Raw genomic sequence first — 25,834 nt, 5'->3', positions numbered from 1 at the left:
ACATCAACATCAGTGGAGAAAATACAAGTGGAGGACAACATTTACTGTGTTGATCTCTGACACATGAGTCTTCCATAATATATTTAGGCAATAAGGCATGAGGGGGTGTGGTATTTGGTCAATATACCACAGCTAAGAGCTGTTGTTAGGCACCATGCATCACAGCTTAGCTGTGATATACTGACAATATACCACAACACCTGAGATGCCTTATTGCTATTATAAACTGGTTGGCAATGCAATCAGGGCAGTAAAATGTGATTTGACGTGACGTGATGTGACGTGATGTGACGTGATGTGATGCCTGTGGTGTATGTTGTCATTTACGATGTCATATCAACATTCAGGATTTGAACCACCCAATTTATAAATACACACATCTCCACTCAGCACAGGCAGCACTATTACAACAAAAGTCTGGGATTCTTTGTGCAATCTGTATTTAATTCTAAACATGTATTTTCTGTGTTCTGTTTTGTAGTGTAGCAGCAAAATGTTGTTGAAATGTTAAGTGAAAATGCTGAGGGAAATGCTTAATTTTTTCTTGATAGGCTACGAATATGCTTATCAATATGAATAATATGATAATAATATAGCCAAACCAATTCAATGCCATACATTTTATTTAAAAGATATAGCCTACGACATTAAGTATACTTGAAGTGAAAAGTGCCTATATGTTTACCTTTTGTTTAAGTTTTGACAAAAACTGAATGGTGAGAATTCCCTGTGACCAGAGTGTTTGTTTGTGAAAGGGTTGGGAAAGGCTTGAAGTGGTGGAGCGCTGGAGCGATGCACACAAATTGCTCCAAGAGTAATGAGCAGCATTTGCTGAACAGCTGAACTTTGCTCACATACTCTGGTACTTAATATTTATGGTAACACTCTATTTCTCAGAATCCCAATTTCCACCAGTAGGTGTTCAACGAAAAATAATACTATCAACAAGAAATCTACAAACTATTGATAAGTTAGGGTTATTGTTAGGATTATGTTTAGAATAAGGTTAAGGCTGAGGGTTATGATAAAGGTTAAGGTTAGTTTAATAGATGGTAACAATGTTACTGATAGTCAGTAGATTATCTGTAGAGCAACTACAGATACAGTTTTGGGACTCATAAAATACAGTTTTACCATATGTATGAGTTTTGATCAAATCCAGTCAGAGCACTGTTCCTCCTCAAAATAAAACAATAGAAACATAGCATAAAACCAACCTTTATATTGTTCTCTTATAGTTTCAATATCTGAAATATAGAGTAACAGTATGTTGGTGATGACAATGAATAACCTATTAATAAAAATATCTACAATAACTACTATGAGTGCATAGGTGTGTTTTCACCTCAATCTATGCAGACTTATGAGAATGTTTAAGTGAAATAGCGGACATCTGACAATAGATTAAATAGTAATGTACCTAAACCCCAGAATGCCAAACACCAACCCAGACTTACACAATGTAATAAAAAATTAATCCAAATAAATATAACATAACAATACAGAGAAGGAATGTAAAAAAGATGGAAGACAGAGAGAACATTGTGAGTCTTGAAAGTATGTGAACCATTTCTACATAATAATCTAAATTACCCCATACATTTGACTAATTCCATATTTTGGTTTAGGAAATCAGGCGTTTAGTAGAATAATTATTTAAATTAATTAATTAAAAAAAAAGGAATAAGTGCAGCTGCAGACATAAGTGAACCCCAAGTTGCACTGGTTAAATCAAGTAGGTAAGTAGAATCATAATGGGTTGGTAGATAATTGTGTGTCAACCAATCGAAGTAGGGATTAGGATAGAGTTTGAAGAAAAATATCCAATCGAGATGTTGTGACATTACCTGTAGAGGGCAGTAAGTGCCACACACCCCTCCAACCTCACCTAATTGAGTTCTGTAAGGAGTGGCTATAGGAAATGTTCACTCCAAGTTATTGCTACTAATGGAGTTGCCTCAAGCTATTGAATGAAGGGGTTCACAGTTTTTTGCACACATGAAATAATTTTCTTATTAAAAACTATGAAAATATACAATATGGTATGTTTGTGTCCTTGAATTGGTATGTATGTATGTGCAATGAATTGGGGTTTAGATAAGGATTTCCTGAGTTTATTTAAAAATGTTATACAAAAATAATGACCATCCCTGTGTGGTTCACACACTTTCAAACTGTACATATAAACACTGGAAGGTGTAGACTACTGTAGTGCAACATACAATGATCTTTAATGCAGTAAAAATCAGCTACTTAAGATTTCTTAATCTTAAGATAATACCAATCTCCTCCTCATGGCGGCCTGTAGACATGTAGAATGGATGGATGGCAGTGAGAACATTATAAAAATGTACACAAATACATATATATTACATAGAACATTTACATATATATATAGTTTTTCTCATAACTTACCAAGCCCCTTCTGAAGTTCACCTGTACGTATGTAGAGGACAGTAAGAACATTAATGATCCATGTGTCAGAGAATACCTCTCTAGTCTAGAGTGCTTCTACAGACTCAAACTCTTCTGAAAAACCCTGTTCCATATTACCCTTTTTACATCAGCAGTTGTCAGAAAGTGCTTTTACAAAACACCCAGCCTGAAACCCGAAAGAGCTAGAAACAACAGCGTTGATGAACAGTGGCTAGGAAAAACTCAAAACTGGGCTGTGCCCAGAGTGATGGGGGGGGGGTGGTTGTACAGTGGAGTGGAAGCCAAAATCATCAGGTATCATCAGCTACTTGATCTGCAACACAAACAATATATAGGGCTTTCTATATATTGGGAGATGAAGGACTCTACTTACCAATCTGATGATAAAGTTCTTTATTTCTTTTATCTATGGGAGACAGTGATTATAAACATGTGAACTAGAACATACAGTTCCGGAACAAATTAAGAGACCACTGCACCTTTTTCTTTCCTTTTCAAAAAAGTTGAAAAGGAATGTTTGAAGTGAGGAACAGAAGGGTTAAAATTAAGAGACTACTGCAATTTTAACCCTTCAGTTCCTCACTCAAAACTTTCCTTTTCAACATTTTTGGAAAGGAAAGAAAAATGTGCAGTGGTCTCTTAATTTGTTCATGAGCTGTATAGGTGTAATCCATTTTTTCTGGAGCTGAATGGGTGTAATCTGGGTTAGTGACTGGTTAATCTCTCATGGAGAGACACTGTAAACTCAACTTAAGCATTTAAATTAAACAATAATTAGCCTTAATAATAATAATAATAATAAGATACCGGAAAAACAAAATCACTACTCACCCTGATCCTGTTTGAGCTTATTTACTTGCACACCTGTTGATTGAAGTGCAAAATCAGTCAAAGTGTAAATATATTATTCACTTGTATGTGTAGAATGGGTTGCAAGCAGGAGGCAGGACATTTTCAATAAAAGAACAAAACAAGGTTACAAATGGAAACCAAAACAATGGCACACAAAATGCAAGAGGTTAAAATGAGGTTAAATAAAGACAGTGATCAGGGACACAGGTGAGGACAATGACAAGGAACAGGTGTCTGTGCTCTAATACAATGTAGTGTGTCCTACATATTAATTTAAAACAATTAAAACATTCATGTCAGGTCTGCATTACCTTTCTTATGCATCCAGTAGACAGCCAGAACTAACCCAATCACAGTGATGACTCCCAAACAACATAACACAATGAAGGACAGTCTCCATGTGGTTGTGACATCAAAAAACTCACCTAAACACACAAATACACACTCAACAATCCTTTAAAACATTAAAATATCAAAATATATCCAATGTTTCATGTCACCTTAATAATACTATGTTGTATTACTCACTAGGGATGTGAACCTCTGTCTCCACCTCCTCATTGATTATATTGTATCACTCACTAGGGATGTGAACCTCTGTCTCCACCTCCTCATTGATTATATTGTGTTACTCACTAGGGATGTGAACCTCTGTCTCCACCTCCTCATTGATTATATTGTATTACTCACTAGGGATGTGAACCTCTGTCTCCACCTCCTCATTGATTATATTGTATTACTCACTAGGGATGTGAACCTCTGTCTCCACCTCCTCATTGATTCGGCTCTGTAAGACTTTGCAGATAAAGAGGTTGGTGTCAGTCTCCTGGACAATGACATGTTGTTTGACTGTGTAGAATCCCTTTAAGTCTCTGTGTTTCTCAGGAGGTCCAGCAGAGAGACTGACTCCTTTACTGTCCAGCCACACCAGATCAGGTTCAGGGTGCCAGCCTTCAGATTGACACACCAGACCCATCCCTCCCTCTCTGTGTCCTTCAATGGACACCATTGGTCTGGATCCTACAGCTACAGACACACAGACAGACTGGATGTTAACTGATAACAGACTCAGACTGTATAAAGTCATATAAAGGAATGTGGTGACTTTCATATTACTGTAGTTAGTTAATTACTAGCAAGCGAACCTCACCTTTAACAAGGACTTGAATAGTAACATCATCATACCAGTCTTTTGACTTAATAAAGCATTTATATTGTCCCTCATCAGTCCCTTGTACCCTGGTCAGTTTTAAAGAGGTGTTTCCCCTCCACAGTTCCTCTTTAAACAGTGAAGTTCTTCCTCTGTAGGAGGGAATCTGATTCTCTTGTATGATTCTTCCATTTTGGTAACGATAGACACGTTCATCTATGTAGTCCAGGTTAAGCCAGTTCACTGTCATGTCCTCAACACTGATGTTGGGTTTGAGGTAACAGGGCAGAATGATGTCATCACCAGCCACAGCAACAATGGGTTCAGTTGGACCAAGAACCTCAAAATTAACTGAAGAGAAAAGGGCAGATTTACAGTTTGAAAACATTAAAATGTCACTCTCATCTGCACTGATCTGAAATATATTTAATCATAGGGAGGAGGCCTCAGAAGAGTTGTTTTTGTGAGCTTGCCTCTTGTCTCTCCTCCCCCCACCCAATCTCTGTCACCGGTACAACCACCACTTCCCATTCACCCTGAACACAGCACATCCTCCTGGTCCCACCGATTCAACCACCACTTCCTATTCACCCCGAATGCAGCACATCCTCCTGGTCCCACCGGTACAACCACCACTTCCCATTCACCCCGAACACAGCACAGCCTCCTGGTCCCACCGGTATAACCACTACTTCCCATTCACACCGAATGCAGCACATCCTCCTGGTCCCACCGGTATAACCACCACTTCCCATTCACCCTGAACGCAGCACATCCTCCTGGTCCCACCGGTATAACCACCACTTCCCACTCACCCCGAACGCAGCACATCCTCCTGGTCCCAATCACTTGAATTCTAGACACCTGTTCCTATTCTCACCTGTGCATTTAAGCCTGCCTGTTTCCTTCTCTCCCCATGAGGTATTGATTGTGACACTGTGACTGGGGTTTCCTGTTCTCAATTGACATCTGCACAGACCTGTTCTGCCTGTCCCGGCTTTGTTGCCTGCCTTCTGATTCAGTACCGTAGTCCATCGGATTTCCTGACGCCTGAACACTATTGCCTCTGGCTTCACTCTATCTGGGTCCAAATCGTATTCGAGTTTTCACCTATATAGTTATTTTTTCCATCAGTTCAGATGAAGGTGTTGTGTAATGAGAAATGTCTGTTGAGGAAGAGTGGACGTGTATTCCATAAAGAGGAGCGTCTGGCCCCACCAAGTCTCCAACACACTTTTGGTGATGTTAATCATGTACCCTGCATAAAATGTGCTTCTCTGAAGATCTGGAACACCAGGTGTGGGCCATCAGCCTCCTGAGCTCACCAGGAGAGGTGTGAAACTCTGACGCCTCGTTTCCACTGGTGCTTTACCCGTTACCAGGGCTACACCAGTGATTTATGCTAATGTTGGCTCTAGATTTTCCTGTTTCCACTATACATTTGGTACCAAGGACTTAAGGAGGGGCTCAGATGGGGATGGAGGAGTAAACTATCAGTTAGATTTGGTTTTCAGGCTATGAAAAATAAAAGGTGATATTTTTCTGATAGTAAAATAAAGTAAACAATAACACTATGCTCAGTTTGTTTACAATATGGCATTTTAACTTTAGTAATAAAACACATTTCTTCCTTAAACAACTGTGACTGGCTTCTTCTCCACCTACACTCGTAATACAGCAACTAAGCCAGTGAATTCCTTATTTAGTTTAATACAAGTATTTTGTCAAAACTATCTACAGTTAATAGAAGGATTTGGGAATGTTACAAGGTAATGTTGTGTTGTTATAGGTTCTGCAGGCAACATCTCAGTCTCGCCACTACGTATTTCTACTGAGTCAATGGTATCATACCACATTTGTTCATTGCATCTCTTTCTGTTGAGTCTTTGTTTTCCTGTAGTGATGAAATTATTTATTTAATCATGGATTTGTTTGTTAGATTGGATGAAACCCATCACAAAAAGCCTAAGACTAAGCAAATCATACAGCTTGCTCTTCAAATAGCACAACATGCGCGTTTTCACAGCACATAATGCATCAAATCGCAAAATCCACCCTAAAGTCCTAAATCCTGGGACTTGGCGGCAAGTTAGAGCCGGGCTACTTGGGCACTGGCACCGGTCTTTTGTCAATGGAAACAGAACATTTTCTGGACTTTGGGGTAAATCAGCAGTGTTCGGCACCAGTGGAAACGAGGCATGAGTGAACTGGAATGTCACTAAATGCATGATATTGTGGACATTTTTCTTTAGTGTTTCGATTACCCTTGATCCCCATAAATGGATGAATCGTCTGATATGCTTTATTGTACTGTATGGGTTATGGATCAAGAACATTGTAGAAATGTTTGTCCTTGTTGCATGTCTGACAACAACTGGCGGCAACGCCTCGTCCATTCGATTATTATTCAATCATTAAGTGGGACAGTTTCTGTCCTTTGTGTTCATTGTGTTTGCCACGGTAAAGTAATGCTAATAACTATTTGGGGGAGTGTTTTCAGATTTTAGAATAAATAGCCATGTTTCCAAGAAGTTCTTGGAGTTTGTCATCGTTAAAGAGATCTCCCAACACATCGTGTTGTAGTCATATTTAGGAGTTTGTCATCGTTAATGAGACCTCCCAACACATCGTGTTGTAGTCATATTTCTGAGTTTGTCATCGTTAATGAGACCTCTCAACACATCGTGTTGTAGTCATATTTAGGAGTTTGTCATCGTTAATGAGACCTCCCAACACATCGTGTTGTAGTCATATTTAGGAGTTTGTCATCGTTAATGAGACCTCCCAACACATCGTGTTGTAGTCATATTTCTGAGTTTGTCATCGTTAATGAGACCTCCCAACATCTGGTGTAGTAGCTTGCTGTTTACCCAAACACTTGTAACTATGTTCGGTATGACAAGTGTATTACTGGATTGGAATAATTTGTATTACTTCAATGTCGATTATGTTACTTGTTCATCTTTATCAATCCCCTAAGGCTACTGATAATTTCACACATATATACGTCTAAATGACCAGACTTCGAAGCAGTCTGGTTAAGCCCAGGAACATAAATCATTGACTTGTCATCACTGAGTCCTGGGTTTCTTAACATTCTGTGTAGCCCCAGGAACACATGCCTTTTTACTGTACGGTTTGTGTTAAACAACCTACACCTTATGGGCGCTTATGATAACTGATATAGGTACACACACATATGTAAGTCAAAGTGACCAGATTTGACATCCCAGAGTTCTGGGTCTCTGAACAGTCAGGGTGGTCCCAGGGACACATGCCATTGTGGGCATCCCTGAGTTCTGGGTCTAGGTTGGTCCCAGGCACACATGCCATTGTGGGCATCCCTGAGTTCTGGGTCTCTGGGTAGGCCCAATAACACATACCATTGTGGGCATCCCTGAGTTCTGTGTTTCTGACACATCATTTTAATGTCAGGCTCGCTAACCTTTACAAAGGACTTCCAACATATGGTCATTTATGATAACATGTATTTACTAACAATATGGAGTCAGTTTATATACATATATTTATCACTACGGTTATGTTCCCTTGCATTCATTTCCCTAGCTGACCCCCTGTAACCTTCACTACCTTTCTCTCACACGTTTACTACAAAGGAATAGAGACTAAGACAGTAACCTACTTTAGACCAGTTACCCAAAGACTACAAATGAGACAATTGATAATTACACACCATTGTTTTACTACTCTTTTGAAGACAAAGATTTAATTTCTCAGACGCTCCTATACAGAGCAATGTACAGTACTGAGTGCAATTATTTTCTTACTTGCCCAACATGGGAATCAAACCCACAACCCCGGTGTAATAAGAGCCATGTACTGACAACTGGTTCATAGTTCATACAAAGAACGTGAGAGAGTAAATAATTATACCACTGTACCAGATCCTGCTGTGTGGAGGAGATGCAGAAACACAGACATGTATTGAAAGCAGTGAGACAATATATTATTATACTACTGTACCAGATCCTGCTGTGTGGAGGAGATGCAGAAGAGTCACAACCAGACAGTGCAGTCGAGTCACCATCATTCCTGAAGACGAACATTACATTTGTAAATTATAGATGTCTAATATAATGTAAAACCAGGAAGGCAATGCTTTAACACTGCTTATGCAAAGCAATAGGCTAAACATTGGATAACATATTATAACAAGCTAACATTAATGTAATTCAGTATATTCAAAAGCAAAGTAGTCAATACTATTACCAAAGTGAATCGTTGCCTTTCCAGACAATTTGCTGTTAACTGCAACCTTGCCAGATGATCATTCTAGTGTGATTTATCAAAGCTATTTTCATGAGCCTATTTTCTTCTTCCACTTTCAATTCATTTTAAGAACCTGATTAACTGCATAGCTGCACTCAACTGTAGTGTAGTGAGTTCAGTATCAGATGACCAGTATTGACTGGGTGACTGAGTTTTGCTGTGGATAACAAGTTCCTCCTTCATGTGGACGACATGACCCAGCAAGAGGAGCTATGTAGCCAAAATTTTGTTATAGAAAACACTTCATCCTGGGACATAATCATAATATTAATAAATTATATTTGTATTGCACTTTACATTTCATCAATCTCAAAGTGATACAGAGCATAAAAAAATACAAAAGAAATAAAGGGCCATACATTTTATAAAAGGCTTTTTTTAAAAGATACGTTATTAGGTCTCTTTTAAAAACATCTGTATTCTGAGGGGCCCTCAGGTGGTCAGGGAGGGCGTTCCACAGCCTTGGAGCTGCAGATGAAAAAGCATGCTACAGAGCTTGGTTCTGGGAGTTTGGAGGGTGTTTGTGGTTGCAGATGGGAGGGTACGTAAGGAAGTCTGGGGGGTGAGGAGTTCCTGTAGGTAAAGGGGAGCATGTCCGTAAAGGCAGTGGTGGGTGAGGAGGGAGACCTTATATTCAGTTCTGAGTGGGACAGGGAGCCAGTGAAGAGATTTCAGGATGGGGGTGATGTGGTCTTGCTTGCGCACCCTCATCAAGATCCTGGCAGCGCTGTTCTGGATGTATTGTAGTTTCTGGATGCTCTTGCCAGAGATCCCGATGAGGAGTCCATTACAGTAGTCCAGCCTGGACGAGACAAAGGTGTGGACAAGCTCTCTGCATCGGCCAGGGTGAGTGTTGGACGGAGTTTGGTGATGATCTTGAGGTTATAGAATGATGTTTTACATCTTACATGATGATATTAGTCTTTGGCAAACCTAAGGAATTGTATATGCTTCTGACAGATATTTACAGTACATATTATTCAGCCCTTAATGGCTCTCTCAACATTCAATGACAATTCAGTTCTTATGTAGCCAGAAACAAATAGCAGACTCCAAATGCAAAGCACAGAATGAAGACAAGACTGACTAACTAGAAACATCTGTTACAACAACTGTCTCAGTATATTTGGTACCTTGAAATACGTAGAGCAGGTGGACTGCATAAGAAGTGTTGTCATTTCTAAATGGTGAATCCAATAAGTAGTCAAATGCCGATATACACCACTAAAAAATCTCATATCTCGATGCAGGAAATATATTGAAGATCAAAATCTTTACAGTACATTGTGTAATTTGACAACAAAATGAAATAGAAACCGTCAATGGAAAACAAAATCACCAAAAAATTGAGGGCTGTATTGAAACTCACTCTTACAATCAAAGTAAACAGTTGAAATCACAGGCTGTTCCATATTGTGTGAATTTCATCACAGCAACTCATAATGTGACTCAGTAATGAGAATGGCCACCACATGCCTGTATGCTCTCCTGACAACGTCTGGGCATGCTCCTGATGAGATGGTGGATGGTTTCCTGGGGGATTCTGCCTAAAGGCTCAGCCCACCTGCATCTACTGATCCACCAGTAATCGGAACATGCATCCAAAAATTTCATGTATTCTTATAAATATCACCCAGCACAGCCGAAGAGGAACCCTCAAAGTCTGGCTCCTCTCTAAGTTTCTTCCTAGGTCTCATTCTCACTGTGCACCAATTATTTTGGTGTATATGCACTTTGTGACAACTGGCAATGCAAAAAGGATTTTAGGTGAGGTGGGTCGGGCATCTGGTAAGGATGCCCCCAGGACGTCTCCCTAGGGAGGTGTTCTTGGCACGTCTAGCTGGGAGGAGACCTCGGGGTAGGCCCAGGACTAGGTGGAGAGATTATATTTTGACACTGGCCTGGGAACGCCTCGAGATCCCCCAGTCCGAGCTGGCTAATGTGGCTTGGGAAAGGGAAGTTTGGGGTCCCCTGCTGGAGCTGCTGCCCCCACGACCCGATATCGGATAAGCGGATGAAGATAATTAAGATCTAAATGTTGTTTACTCTATATCACCTAAGTAGTAGTACAGAATTATAAACTGGGTAGTCAAACACTAAATGATGATTATCTGTAAGATCTGGTACAAGTTAGTAACAGGTTCATAATAGTAGTAACGCAGGACATTTCAGGTGATTGTCTGATATACAATGTAAAGAAATGTATCCAGGCGTTCTGTGTCACTTTGTGCCTAAAACAAACCTTAGTTGTTGTATATTGGTCAAATACTACACCCCTTCCTGCCTAATTGCTTAAATATCTTAAATCACCATTTATTATTGAGACAACTGAAGTATGAATATTAAAGAATGACTGACAAAAAAGGTCATTCAAATAATCCTATTAAATATGGAAACGCATTCAATCCATGTCAAATACACATACATAAGTCCCAGGGTTCCTTTGAGTTTCGTTGTGGCCCATGATTTCCGCAAAGCAAAACGCCAGCAACAATTGCAAATACACACAAATGTTTTTGCATATAATCACTCTATAGAGTCTCCTGAACATTTCCCAACATAATTTTACAATATACACTAAGCACAGTGGCAAAACAGATTATTTTAATATTATTATTATCGCGTTTTAACGCAGACTTTTATTTTGAAGGCTAAATACGAAAACCGGTAGTATTAGCATGACGCCAATACAAGCTAGGCTGTTCCGGATAAGTCGGTTGGCAGTCTCTCTCAATCATTTTAAAAAGCATTTTTTGGAATAAGATATCGCACGCATCCGAACAATTAGCAACAACGATGTTTTCTTTTGTAGCCTACTATCCTTTCCATCCGCCAGAAATGCTACGTTGCTTTGGTCTGAAACTGTGAGATAACCACGCCCCATTCATTTGAATATATCAAATGTGTCGTTATGAAATACAATTTTTTCTTTTTATATTTTTGTAATTTTTTTTATGACATACAAGTCACTTGAAATAAATAAATGTGGCATTATGAAATAAAAGTTAATTGAAATAAATAAAAGTAGTCATCTGAAAAAATAAAAAAATAAAGAAATAAAACCTATTTATTCATATATTGACTCCATTATAAACATTTAAAAAGTCATACCGTTATTTCAGGTTACTTTCATTTTCACTCTCCGTACCGTCTCCCTGAAATAACGGTATGACATTTTAAATGTTTATAATGGATGTTTTTAAGCCCTTCCTTATTGGCAAAACAAGATAAACCTATATTCATATAGCAAAGAATAATAATAAAAAAATTTTCTGTCACAATATATCACCAAAAGGAAGTCAAACCGCAAATACCCATGTTCTGGACGTTGCGCTCTGAAGTATTTATGTTATTGTAAAAAAAAAAAAAAGCTTAAATATGAATTTATATATTTTTTATGAAACTATTGTTAGGATAAATAGATGAAGCTAATGAAACTAGTTCTGTTTGATGCTTTTGACCTTCATGATGTCTGTTTCATTGTTAGACCAACTGTCTCTTTCAGGAATAATGGTGACTGGACGAGATAGTCTGTTTGTGAGTCTGCTGATTCTCCTCCACAGTTTAACCTCTGAGTCTGGTAACTACAATCATTAATTATCTCTGTGTATATTAGTTATTCCACTTAATATGTCAACAGACATTAATTGTTATTTGAAACATACCTAGACTGTTCTCGATGCAGTCCTGTTGGTTTGCATACAGTATGTTAGAATTGCCATTATTACTGACTGGGCCAGATCCCAAAAGCAATCCTTTAGAGTCTCCTGGACATGTAGAACTTTAACCCATTTAATTCTGAATATCTGGTTCAGAGAAATTTCAGTGTACTAGTTATTACTTTAATGTACACTACCATTCAAAATGTTGGGGTCACTTAGAAGTTTCCTTGTTTTTGAGGCATATGGAAATATCAAAACATCAAATTGATCAGAAATACAGTGTAGACATTGCTAATGCTGTAAATGACTATTGTAGCTGGAAACGGCTGATTTTTTAATGGAATATCTGTATAGGTGTACAGAGGCCCATTATCAGCAACCATTTGTCCGGTGTGTTTTGCTAATCCAAATTTATAATTTTAAAAGGCTTTGTGACCTTTGGCAATAATGTTATCACTGCTGAAAACTGTTGTTCTGAATACAGACTTTCTTTAGACTATTTATGAATCTTAAGAATCAGCAATTGCGGATTTGATTACAGGCTCAAAATGGCCCGAAACAAAGACGTTTCTTCTGAAACTGGTCAGTCTATTGTTCTGGGAATTAAATTCCATGCGAGAAATTTAGGTAAGGAACTAAAGATCTTGTACAACGTTCAGTACTACTCCCTTCTAGGCAGAGTTGCAAAGAAAAAGCCATATCTTAGACTAGCCAATAAAATAAAATATTTAGATGGGAAAAAGAACACAGACACTGGACAGAGGAAGATTGGAAAAAAGGACAGCATCCCGGATTCACCTCATTACTATTGACGTTGAGACTGGTTGGTGAAATGCCTTTGGTTTCGTTGTTTTTGTAAGGAAACAATTTAAAGGAACATTTTATATCTCGGGACCTCTTGTCCTGCCTACCTGCAACCGTGACAGAATTATCCATCCTCCAAAGACGCAGCAAAGCTGGACCATGGAGGAACTCCTCAGGAGGATGGTCCAAAAAATGTATCATTCTTTCTCGCTTTTGAACTCACTGCACAGTGGTGACACCTGCTGGTCAGGAATAAATGTCAGGTTTTATGTTTAAAAATACTTATTTTCCATAACGTCCTACAAGACTTTGTGGCGCAGTGGTTAGACGAAGGGAATTGGAATGCAAGGTTCATGTTCCACATTCTTCTTGCCTTTCCAGCTAGCATTTTTCAACTGTGCATCTTTTCTAATTTTCTTAAGGCAAGAGTGTCATAAGATATATTAAATACAACCAATTACTGGTGTATGGTCCAGGCTGTGGTGAATCTCTATGCACCTGGGGGTCATAGTTAGGGCCTGACAGCAGAGATGTTTAGAAGCGCTGCTATTTTTTGCTGTGCGTGTCTGGGATGGCAGCACACTCGGGTAGACGTTGTGGATGAACCTGTGTGTACGTGCTGCGCCGTCCTCCCTCTTCAAGAGCGGATGACTCGGCTGGCTGGTTTTGCTGTCCGAGGAGGACTCCTTTGCTGAGGAGTCGGCTTTTTCCACTAGAGCATAGCTCTAGCGGTGTCCATTGTCACTGAGAAAACCTGACTGATTCTTCGGATGGTTTGTGGTTTTGATCAGCACTTTTTCACTACTTCTTCAATCACATTGAATCCAATGATTGGTTGGACAGCAACAGTGGGGTCAGTAGACACCAAAATAGGGACTAGCAGTATCTTGTCTGGGTGTTGGTCACAGTCTAAGTGAAACTCTATCTCCACCCAGCCATCAAAAGGTATTTCAGTTTGATTTGCTGCTAATGCAACCAATGGCTCTGACAACAGTTCAACAAGTGGCCGGGCTGTGCTGTGTGGAAAGTGTTGCTTTCTCCACTCATTATTGATTAAGCTTGCCTGAGCTCCGGTATCCCACAGAGCCTCAGTTGCCACATTGTTTAGATGACACCGGACCAGACATCTCTTCCCAATGAGATTTATGAGCTTGGCGTTGGCAGGGAACATGGCCGGTAGGTGTGTCACAGGTTGGCTGACTTTTATCTGACTGTGTCGTAGCAGGAAGACTGTCTCTTTTCTCACCTGATACAGTTAACCTGGGACATGGAGAGTGGTTGGGCTACTGTGTGTCCCGGCTCAGCAGCCCCCTCCTGTTTCCCTGCGTCAGCCTCCTCTGCCTGAAGCCACGGGAAAGATGGCCCTCCTGTCTACAGAGGTAGCAGTGCCTACATGATTCACCAGCCTGCGCTTCTCTGCAAGCCTGGCATCTTCATACCTCACAGCTGAGGATAGTGCGCCTGTATCGGCACTGGGGTGTGACTTTGTTGCCTCTAACGTCTGACTGAAAAAAATAAATTATCTCAAGAACATCAGCTTTGAGACCCTCAATCAGATTAGTGGTGTCTGGATCAAGGTCTTTACCCTGTCATTGTTTCTTTTTTGTGAATCCTGTTGCACCTTCCCTTTTCCAAATTTTTTCGTTTGTGTCTGTGTCTTTGTTGAGCGACAACTGACTGTTACTGGCATGTTGCTCAGTGTAGATCTCATTTACTTTTGTGGACTTTAACCCTTCAGAAACCAGCCTGTATCTACAGGACATGTTGTTTAACCATTCAGAAACCAGCCTGTATCTACAGGACATGTGGTTTAACCATTCAGAAACCAGCCTGTATCTACAGGACATGTAGTTTATCCATTCAGATACCAGCCTGTGTCTACAGGGCTTTTGCTAGAGGGTTGTGGTATTGGTTGAATGTTGGTCACTAATTTTAACAAATATTTAATTTGATCCCCAACTGCATAGTATCAACTTTAAGAACTTGGCACTCTAAGGTAACTGTGACAAATGTTGACCTGGCAACCACTAGGTCGCTCGTCTTACCTGCTTGCTAACTCACCTCATGCTGTGTTTTGATGAACTCCCACAGCTAGCGTCTAGATGCTCTGAGCCAATCAGAAAACAGGAGAAGAAATCACTATTAAAAGTCAAAGAGGGAGAATTGGAGTGTGTTTCTTGTGTGTGCACACAGCTGTCTACATTATTAACTATAGTCAGTTTGAACATGTCAATAGCTAATCAGGAAAAGGTGCTAATTTCTCTTGCATCTGAACATAAACCAAGCGCCTATATGCCCGAGTCTTGTTTAGAGAAACTAACATTGAAAGACCATGACAGCACATCTACCAGCCTGTTTTATGTTGATCAGAGTGATCTGAAGATCATTAATGTGTTACCTCCATTTCTGAGTTCTCAGTACTTCCCCATACATCTCCTCTACTCTGGTCTACATAGTTGACTTACGTCCATGTTCATTTAACCACCTGCCCATGTCTGTTCCTGTTGGTGTGGTAGTGATGGAAAATGTATTTACATGCAATTAACATACTACATGTTAATATATAAAACGACACACGTATGCTGCTGAACATTAAACTCCAAAGAAAAAGAATCAGTGAGCATGTTTTCCACAGCTTGACTGAGAGGACACCATAGAGTCAATCAATCAGTCAAATTTATTTATAAAATTTGTTTATACATTTTTGGGACGGTGACAGGGGTTGGGAAAAGCAATTTTATCATCTATACTTGCTGCAGTGCCTAGTGGCCCCACCAGGCCTGTCAATCAATCAATTCATCAATCAATCAAATGTATTTATAAAGCCCTTTTTACATCAGCAGTTGTCACAAAGTGCTTTACAGACACACCCGGCCTTAAACCCCAAAGAGCAAACAACAGTGTTGAATTTCAGTGGCTAGGAAAAACTCCCTAAGAAGGTCGAATTTTAGGAAGAAACCTAGAGAGGACCCAGGCTCAGAGGGGTGACCAGTCCTCTTCTGGCTGTGCCGGGTGAGATATTAAGAGTCCAATTGGAATAAGATATACATTTCTCTGGGCTAAATCCAGAGTCTATTTGATTCTAGACTAGGTCAAAAGTATGACCAGGTGGACAAGGACAGGGACAGCAACGGGCCACCCCAAACCAAGTAATCCGCAGGTGTGGACCAGGACCTCATCTCCTCCTAAAATTTAAAACTGGAGGAGACTGAGAAAAGTTAGTAGAGTCATCTGGTGTTACTGGGGGAAGTTTCATTAGACCCACACTACTGAGTCATCTGGTGTTACTGGGGGAGAAATTATTAGACCCACGCTGCTCTCATAGTGGAAGACTATGATGTTGATGGTCTGTGGTTTATGGATGAAGAGGTCCCAACATTTTTGTAAACAGAGTTGTAATTTGCACAACTTTTAATCACGTTATTTCACTTTGTCATTATGGCCAATTGATTGTAGTTTAACAGCAAAAATGTTTTGAGTGAATTATAAATTTGGTATTTAATAACATAATGTGAAGAAAGTGAAGGGGTGTGGATACTTTCTGAAGGCACCATATTTGCAATAAAGACCAAAAGCTATGCTTGAATCCTGAAAATGGAATCCTGAAAAATGATTTGTTTGTCAGTTTCTGCCATAGAACAAGTTCCAGAATTGAAAATAACTTGACACCAATTCTTGCAATGGCTGAAACGTATGACAGTTTGTGTTGGAACACTTTGCATCGCATTCAGTTTAGAATTGTTCACACAACTACTCATGAGTGTGGCTAGAACTCAAAACTACGATTATGACTCAAACACTCTTTAAATTCCAGTCGTTTTTATGTTACAAAGGACTTAGTTAATGGATGGATCAAACATGTGATTGTCTGTGTGTGTAGTAGTGGCTATTGCACTTAAATTCTTTTTCATTTCTATATTTTCTATTCAGCAAAGTTTGAAGTTCTTGGTCCAACTGAACCCATTGTTGCTGTGGCTGGTGATGACATCATTCTGCCCTGTTACCTCAAACCCAACATCAGTGTTGAGGACATGACAGTGGACTGGCGTAACCTTGACTTCGTAAATGATCCTGTCTATCTATACCAAAACGGCAAAATCATCTTAGAGGATCAAAATCCCTCCTACAGAGGAAGAACATCACTGTTTAAAGAGGAACTATGGAGGGGAAACACCTCTTTAAAACTGACCAGGGTACAAGGGAATGATGAGGGACTTTATGAATGCTTAATTAAGTCACCAAGCTGGTATGAAGATGTACAAATTCAAGTCTTTGTCAAAGGTGAGATTTATTCGTAATAAAAGTAATAATTTAACAAAATTTCAATGACTTGCTCTAGTCCTTCATGTAAATGTATCCATCCTGTCTTGTCAGTTAACATCCAGTCTATCTGTGTGTCTGTAGCTGTAGGATCCAGACCAGTAGTGTCCATTGAAGGACACAGAGAGGGAGGGATGGGTCTGGTGTGTCAATCTGAAGGCTGGCACCCTGAACCTGATCTGGTGTGGCTGGACAGTAAAGGAGTCAATCTCTCTGCTGAAACTTCTGAGACACACAGAGACTTGAAGGGATTCTACACAATCAAACGACATGTCATTGTCCAGGAGACTGACACCAACCGCTTTACCTGCAGAGTCCTACAGAGACGAATCAATGAGGAGGTGGAGACAGAGGTTCACATCCCTAGTGAGTAATACAATATAATCAATGAGGAGGTGGAGACAGAGGTTCACATCCCTAGTGAGTAATACAATATAATCAATGAGGAGGTGGAGACAGAGGTTCACATCCCTAGTGAGTAATACAATATAATCAATGAGGAGGTGGAGACAGAGGTTCACATCCCTAGTGAGTAACACAATATAATCAATGAGGAGGTGGAGACAGAGGTTCACATCCCTAGTGAGTAACACAATATAATCAATGAGGAGGTGGATACAGAGGTTCACATCCCTAGTGAGTAACACAATATAATCAGTGAGGAGGTGGAGACAGAGGTTCACATACCTAGTGAGTAATACAGTAATTGTATTGTTTTGGTGACATGAAACACTGCAGGTATATTAATGTATCAATGTACGGTTTATACTTCAAAGAAAGGGGTTGAGACATCAATAAAGAGTTGAGTGTGTATGAAGTGTGGAAGCATAGCCCCATATAAGAATGTGAGAGGTGGAAAACACAAGTAATTAATCAATCACTTCTTTTACATTACCCAAAACAAAAAGACCCTGTGGGTGGCTCCTCTCGAACTTGCAAACTAATAATACTGACTCTCTAAATGCCACAAAAAGGGGGTCTAAATAGGTTTTAAAATGTGTGCATTAAGGCAGAAACTAATGATTGTGAAATAACCCAAGCTTTCCTAAAGAGCACATAGCCACCATGGACAAAACCTACAGCAAATTTACAGTACAATGAACAATAAGGGAATGGGTGTTAAGAATATATAATCATAATATAAGCAAGAAATCACAATGTGGGGGTGCACTGCAAACATGTTATTTTTAAGCAAACGAAGAATCCTACTTAACTTGTAAAACAAATAGTTATATAAATGACAGCAGCTATACGTTACTTCCCTCTTGTCCAAATGACTCCGCCCCATTTTGGGGGAACAAGCTGTGTAAAAGTGCCTGTGCCGGTGAAGACCACTGGTGTAGACACTGGCACCAAATGGAAATATTACTGGCACATAAAAAAATAATCTGCTGTGTCACGTTTTGTGAGTCAAACAAGAAAATAATCTTACACTTTTTTTTACTTCCATAAAAAGCAAAGGAAAGTAAAGTTAGAGACCTCTGCCTCACATTAATTATTTGGTGTGATGCAACGATAATCAGTAAATGTCTGCATGTGTATGTGAACTGTATGTGAGTGGTGAGGATGGAATTGTTACTGTCTACTGTAAGTTATAGATTACCTTATAGTAGTAGTATGCTAGCTATTTAGCCTACTAAACATGTTAGCGATAGTAATTAGTTTACAGTAATGTCACATTGGACAGACTACCAAAACAGCAAAATAAAGTGAAAGATTTATTATATCTGTAAAAGGATTTTTATTTAATTAAGTGAGATACAATAAGTTAGTTACATACCCACTGCTCAAAACACAAGGGAACACTTAAATCACACACTGAGTCTCAATGAATGAAATATATTAAAGTAAAAAATCTTTACATTGTGTCATTTGTTCAGAACAATGACATAACAATGATCAAGGGAAACCAAAAGCATGAACCAATTGAGGGCTGGATTCAAACTCATCAAGTTTGTCAAAAGTAAACAGTTGAAATGACAGGCTATTCCATCTGTGAATTTAGTCATGGCAACTCATAATGTGCCTCAGTATTGTGTATGGCCCCCACATGCCTGTATGCAGTCCTGACAACGTCTGGGCATGCTCCTGATGAGATGTCGGATGGTGTCTGAGGATTTCATCCCAGTACCTAACAGCAGTCAGGGTACCATTAGCCAGCATGTGGAGGTCTGTGTGACCCTCCAAAGTAATATCTCCCAGACCATCACTGACCCACCGCTAAACCAGTCATGCTGAAAAATGTTGCAGACAGCATAATGTTCACCACGACATCTTCAGACTCTTTCACGTCGGTCGCCTGCTCCATGTGAACCTGCTCCCCACTGTGAAGAGAACGGGGCGCCAGTGGCCGACCTTCCAATTCTGGTGTTCTCTGATTATTCCAGATAGCAATTCTGTAGTGAGTAATCGGGAGAATCGGGACCATTCCCGCTGGGCTGCAGGTTTTTGGGATGTGACGAGGGTTGGGAAAAGCAATTTTATCATCTGTACCTGCTGCAGTGCATAGTGGCCCCACCAGGCCTGTCAATCAATCAATTCATCAATCAGTTAAATGTATTTATGAAGCCCTTTTTACATCAGCAGTTGTCAAAAAGGGCTTTTACAAAAACACCCGGCCTTAAACCCCAAGGAGCAAACAACAATAGTGTTGAATTTCAGTGGCTAGGAAAAACTCCCTAAGAAGGCTGAAATTTAGAAAGAAACCCAGAGAGGACCCAGGCTCAGAGGGGTGACCAGTCCTCTTCTGGCTGTGCTGGGTGAAATAATAAGAGTTCAATTGTAATAATAAATGCATGTGGGCTAAGTCCAGAGTATTTAAACTTAAACCAGGTCAGAAGCATGACCAGATGGACAAGGACAGGGACAACACGGGGGAGGGAGGAGGTGTCAGCATAGTGGGAGCTGAAATCGTCAGGTATCGTCTTGATCTGCAACACAACCAGGAGGACTTTGGACAGGGACAGCAACGGGCCCCCCAAACCAGGTACTCTACAGGTGTGAACCAGGACCTCAAGTTTAAAACGGGAGGAGATTAGGAAAATTCAGAAAATGCATTCCTCATATCAACAACGATTTATAATGGAGAAGGAGAACTGACCCTACTCCCCCAGCACAATAATATAGCAGCATAAGACCTTGGGACTGAGACAGGGGGGTCCGGTGACACTGTGGCCCTATCCGGGGGAGGCCCCGGACAAGGCCCAACAGACAGGAAATCAATCCACCCACATTGCCAAGCATCAACCAAAGGGACACCCACCAACCAAAACCACCCTGAATGAGGGCTGAGTATTGCCAGTACAGCCCAATTGCACAAGTGCGCAACAGAGAGACAACAACAAGCCAGTAACTCTTCCCCCGAAAGGCATTGGAGGGAGGGCATCCCAGTGGTGACGAGAGCCCATCTGGCAAGACAGCAAGGGTGGACAGTATCAAGCCTTCTGGTCACCTTCACGCCCCTGGGCCAGGCTACACCTAATCATAGACCGTGCTGTACAGATTAGTTTTTGGTAGACACTTGAAAGTTTGCACTGAGTTTGCATTTCTAACCTTAATTGGCAGATCATTCCACTGTAGTGGAGCTCTATTAGAAAAATGCCCTGCCTCCGGGTGTTTGTTTAGAGATTCTAGGTCCAATTAAAAGGCCTGCATCTTGCGATTCTAGGTATGTATGGCTGGATCATTTCAGTGAGTTAAGTAGGAGCAAGTCCATGTATTGATTTATAGGTTAACAATAAAACCTTAAAATCAGCCCTAACCCTAATAGGCAGCCCGTGTGCAGCACTAATTGAAGTTTATTTATAGATTTGTCAGGGTAACCGGAAAGAAGAGCATTGCAGTAATCTAGTCTAGAAGTAACAAAAGGATGGATTAGTTTTTCTGCATCAGTTTTTGATAGAAAGTTTCAGGTTTTTGCAATGTTTCGAAGATGGAAATAAGCAACTCTTGAGACATATTTTATATGTTCATCAAAGGAGAGGTCAGGGGTAACACCAAGGTATCTTACAGTTTTTTGGGATACGACCATGCAGCTGTTGAGGTTCACAGTGAGATCTGCAAACAACACTCTTTGTTTCTTGGGTCCTAAAACGAGCATTGCTGTTTTTCTTGAGTTTAAAAGTAAAACGTTCTCTGTCATCCACTTCCTAATATCTGAAAGTCCCGGTGTAGTAAAGTTGGGTAAAAATATTGTGTTGGTAAACTCTTAAAGTAGAATTTGTCCAATTAGTTTATATAGAATACATTCGAAAAAGTTTGGCAGGTAGCCAGGTAGGTAACAGCAGGCAGCTTATAGCACATCAACAATTCCACAATGCAATGTGGCTGCAGGCAGTGCATGACACAGGCGCTGTTGATGTGCAGTAGAGCGGCCCACTCTCCAACGCTGTTCACATGTTACATTATCTATTTGTATACAAACACACAAGCTCTGTTCATGTGTTACATTATCTATTTGTATACAAACACACAAGCTCTGTTCGTGTGTTACATTATCTATTTGTTTACAAACACACAAGCACGATAATCCGTTCTTGTGGTTGTTTTCAGTTGCAAACTACAAACAAACTTACAAACAAACTGACTGCTGACTACAAGATTTTGACACTTGCAGGGACACAAACACTATGGTGGCTTTCAGGGCTTTCAGGGCTTCACAGCCAGAGCCAAGGGCAAAGACAGCCAAGACCATCGTGAAATTCCTTCCATAAATTAAGATGGTCAGCTGCTCTTCAATTTCAGTCACACTGTTTAAATGATGTTGGCATATAGAGTGCTCAAATTATATTGTCATACAGTAAGTGAATGAGACCTTCTAATAAACATCTTGTACTGATGAAGTGTGACAGAAATTCCCATTATAAAAACAGCAGAGTGTAGTATCTTGTTCCTATGGAGCATCTTATTACTATAGAAGTTCTTTGATGGTAGTTTTCTTAATGTTTACCTCTGCTACATTTGTCAGTCAGTCACGCCTGCACGCTTTGGATGATAGATCACAAAAAATGAGAGGCTTAAAGGATTTCAGAAAATAACTGTTTAACATTTTCAAGTGGGTTGAGATGAAAAACAGGGTGGGTGAAGCCTCCCTAAATAGGCCTCCCTAAATAAATCACCAATGTATCAAATACATTTCCAGTGCTGTGTGTTATCAGTGTAAAACCATGTTGTTTATGATTAATAAACCCTTTTGTTTTTATGTTTTGTGTGTTTAGGTGAGTTGTTTGATTACACAACTCCATGGAGACTGTCCTTCCTTGTGTCATTCCCTTTGGGAGTCATCTGTGTGATTGGGTTAGCTCTGACTGTCTACTGGATACATAAAAAGAAAGGTAATGGAGACATATATTAACATTTAGTTATTAACAAAATACAGTTTCTTCCCAATGCTATTTTCAACCTAGACACATTCTCATTTCATAGTGGTTGTATTATATGGACAGAGGATAGTATACTACACCTGCAGGTGATAATAATTTTTTATCTCCAGGTGCGAAAATAGATCAACTCAACCTTAAACTAACCTCAATTAAGTAACATTTATGCCTAAACTTTACCTAGATGTAATGCCTAACCTTAACCCTAAACTTAACCAACAACGCCTGGACCTTAAAGAAACCCCAATTCTAACTATAAAATTGTAAGTTTGACCCTAAACCTAAACCCTGAGCCGGAAATTGACTTCTGCCTCACGAGGACCGGCAAAATGTCCCAATTAGGTCAGGTTTTACTATACTCATTGGGACATTTGGTCCCCATTCATCCCCCCCCCCCCACACACACACACACACACACACACACACACACACACACACACACACACACACACACACACACACACACACACACACAGTTCTGTTTTATATGGATTATACCTCACAACTGACTTCAGAAAGGACTATGTTATCTTTCTATTTGTATACATTCATACATTAATGTGAGTCTCATTGACTCTATGTATCTGTTTATCTACAGAACAACAGAGATCTTTGCTGGGTAAGTAATGTGGTGCTTACAGGATCCAGTTTTATAACGTCAATAAGAAATAATGTCAGCAGGTGTTTTATTGTTTATCTATATGTGGTAAAGGGAAGCTGAACATAACATGAAACCTATTCTGACCTATAGAACTGTGCAAAAGTCATAGGCCACCTGAGAAAATTGTATAAAGCTAATTATTCAGGCAGAAATTTTTCATTTGCTTTTAGAAACTACATGATATTATAACAAATATAAAGAAGCATAGTACAATATAAAGTAGGGAGCATTCCATGTTGACCAAAAGATAATTGATATCTGTCAGGGTTGAGTGGGGTGTGCAGGAAGTGAGCACAGACAGGACAGGAGTTCAAAGAGACAGGTCAGTTTAATCCAAGATACTCAACATAAACACAACAGTGTCTAACAACAAACAATAACTTATCCAGACAGAACTAAATACACAGGAAAATGAGGAAACTGGGCACAGGTGAGTACAAACACAGGTGAGATTAATTAAACTGATTAACTGAGTCTGTGAGGGAAGACAGGAAGGAAAGACCAAATAAGGAGAAGACAAAATGAAAACCTAGACTGGAACATTTCCATTAGGCTGGGATCGTTACAATATCTTACAAGGTTTTCAGCCATCTCAAAACGTATCAATTACCTACCAAGAAAATATACTTTTTTCACAGCTACTATTTCTATTCCTTATTTTGAGAGGAAAATGTGGAAAGACAGAAGTGAGAAGTTTTTCTGAAAGAGCAAATACACATTTATCACCAAGATAAACAGCTTTAAACCATGTTGTCATGTGGCCTAAGACTTGTGCACAAACACACACAGACACACACAGAATTGTTCATAAATACACAGGCAACCACCCACACATACCACCTGGTCACCTCAAACAGCAGGGTCAGTAGTGTTTTAGTGTCTGTAACCCAGATTACACAGTAATGACTGTAATGATTTACTAAACAGACTACATCTACTGGTTGACATGTTTATGATGTTCTCACTGTCTTCTATCTACTCTGTATTACAGATGACCTCAGGAGGGACTATGGTGAGTGATATCTCACACAAGCACACACTCACACACACACTCACACATTACATCAGTACCCATGGGATTACAGATTTCCTATAGAAGAATGGTATGTCTACAGAGCACACAACTACAGTCAAACACACACGAACACACACACACACACACATAGTGTTCATAGCACACAACTACAGTCAAACACACACACACACAGTGTTCATAGCACACAACTACAGTCAAACACACACTCACACACACACACACACACACACACACATAGTGTTCATAGCACACAACTACAGTCAAACACACACACACACAGTGTTCATAGCACACAACTACAGTCAAACACACACTCACACACACACACACACACACACACACACACACACACACACACACATAGTGTTCATAGCACACAACTACAGTCAAACACACACTCACACACACACACACACACACACATAGTGTTCATAGCACACAACTACAGTCAAACACACACACACACAGTGTTCATAGCACACAACTACAGTCAAACACACACACACACAGTGTTCATAGCACACAACTACAGTCAAACACACACTCACACACACACACACACACACACATAGTGTTCATAGCACACAACTACAGTCAAACACACACAAACCCAGAACTGACTTTCTCTTCATCCAATCCCCAAACCCTGAATTTAACCCCAAACATAATGAATGGGATCGTGTGTGTGAGGAAGTTCTTACTTGTCCTCACTTAAATAGTATAAAACTCAGACTGGTCCTCGAGTGACAGCACTTCGAGGTACAGAGATTACAAGATTGATTAGATTAAAATCAACTTTATTATCATTGAACATATATAAGTACAGTACAACGAAATGCAGTTAGCTACTAACCAGAAGTGCAAATAGAAGACGGCAGAAAATGTACAATTTTAAATATATTTATATTACAAGTGGAATGTTTATGTTGTTCTCACTGTCTTCTATCTACTCTGTATTACAGATGTCCTCAGTAGGGACTATGGTGAGTGATATCTCACACACACACACACACACACACACATACACATATTACAGATGACATCAATACCCATGGGATTACAGATTTCCTATGGAAGAATGGTATGTCTAAAGAGCACACAACTACAGTCAAACACACACACACACAGTGTACATAGCACACAACTACAGTCAAACACACATGAACACACACACACACACACAGTGTACATAGCACACAACTACAGTCAAACACACATGAACACACACACACACACACACACACA

At 39.9% G+C, this 25,834-nt stretch overlaps 2 protein-coding genes across 3 annotated transcripts in view; one reads left to right on the top strand and one right to left on the bottom strand.

Moving 5' to 3' along the window:
- Positions 1-2,155: 2,155 nt before the first annotated feature.
- LOC105030739 (butyrophilin subfamily 1 member A1) lies at positions 2,156-8,750 on the bottom strand. Of its 2 annotated transcripts, XM_034292516.1 has the most exons (9): positions 8,669-8,750; positions 8,423-8,491; positions 4,439-4,789; positions 4,033-4,314; positions 3,600-3,713; positions 3,268-3,300; positions 2,810-2,842; positions 2,416-2,436; positions 2,156-2,302 (listed from the first exon to the last, which is right to left on the bottom strand). In XM_034292516.1, the coding sequence occupies exons 2-9, from the start codon at positions 8,487-8,489 to the stop codon at positions 2,250-2,252; spliced, it is 954 nt and encodes a 317-aa protein (XP_034148407.1). In that variant the 5' UTR covers positions 8,490-8,491; positions 8,669-8,750; the 3' UTR covers positions 2,156-2,249. The 2 variants fall into 2 exon arrangements, with proteins under 2 accessions (XP_034148407.1, XP_034148408.1); XM_034292517.1 differs by lacking the exons at positions 2,156-2,302; positions 2,416-2,436 and adding an exon at positions 2,489-2,539.
- Positions 8,751-11,854: 3,104 nt separating this feature from the next.
- The window catches only part of LOC105010157 (butyrophilin subfamily 1 member A1), a 30,193-nt gene continuing 16,213 nt past the window's right edge, over positions 11,855-25,834 (top strand). Inside the window, exons 1-8 of the mRNA XM_034292508.1 lie at positions 11,855-11,894; positions 12,234-12,308; positions 17,125-17,475; positions 17,599-17,880; positions 22,731-22,847; positions 23,491-23,511; positions 24,545-24,565; positions 25,552-25,572. Coding sequence (XP_034148399.1) covers positions 12,239-12,308; positions 17,125-17,475; positions 17,599-17,880; positions 22,731-22,847; positions 23,491-23,511; positions 24,545-24,565; positions 25,552-25,572 — 883 coding nt within the window. The 5' untranslated portion in view covers positions 11,855-11,894; positions 12,234-12,238. The remainder of the gene's footprint in view (positions 11,895-12,233; positions 12,309-17,124; positions 17,476-17,598; positions 17,881-22,730; positions 22,848-23,490; positions 23,512-24,544; positions 24,566-25,551; positions 25,573-25,834) is intronic.

Source organism: Esox lucius, chromosome 5, assembly GCF_011004845.1.
Source record: "Esox lucius isolate fEsoLuc1 chromosome 5, fEsoLuc1.pri, whole genome shotgun sequence".
Taxonomy (NCBI): Eukaryota; Metazoa; Chordata; class Actinopteri; order Esociformes; family Esocidae; genus Esox; species Esox lucius.
This window is presented reverse-complemented; position numbering and strand designations above follow the sequence as displayed.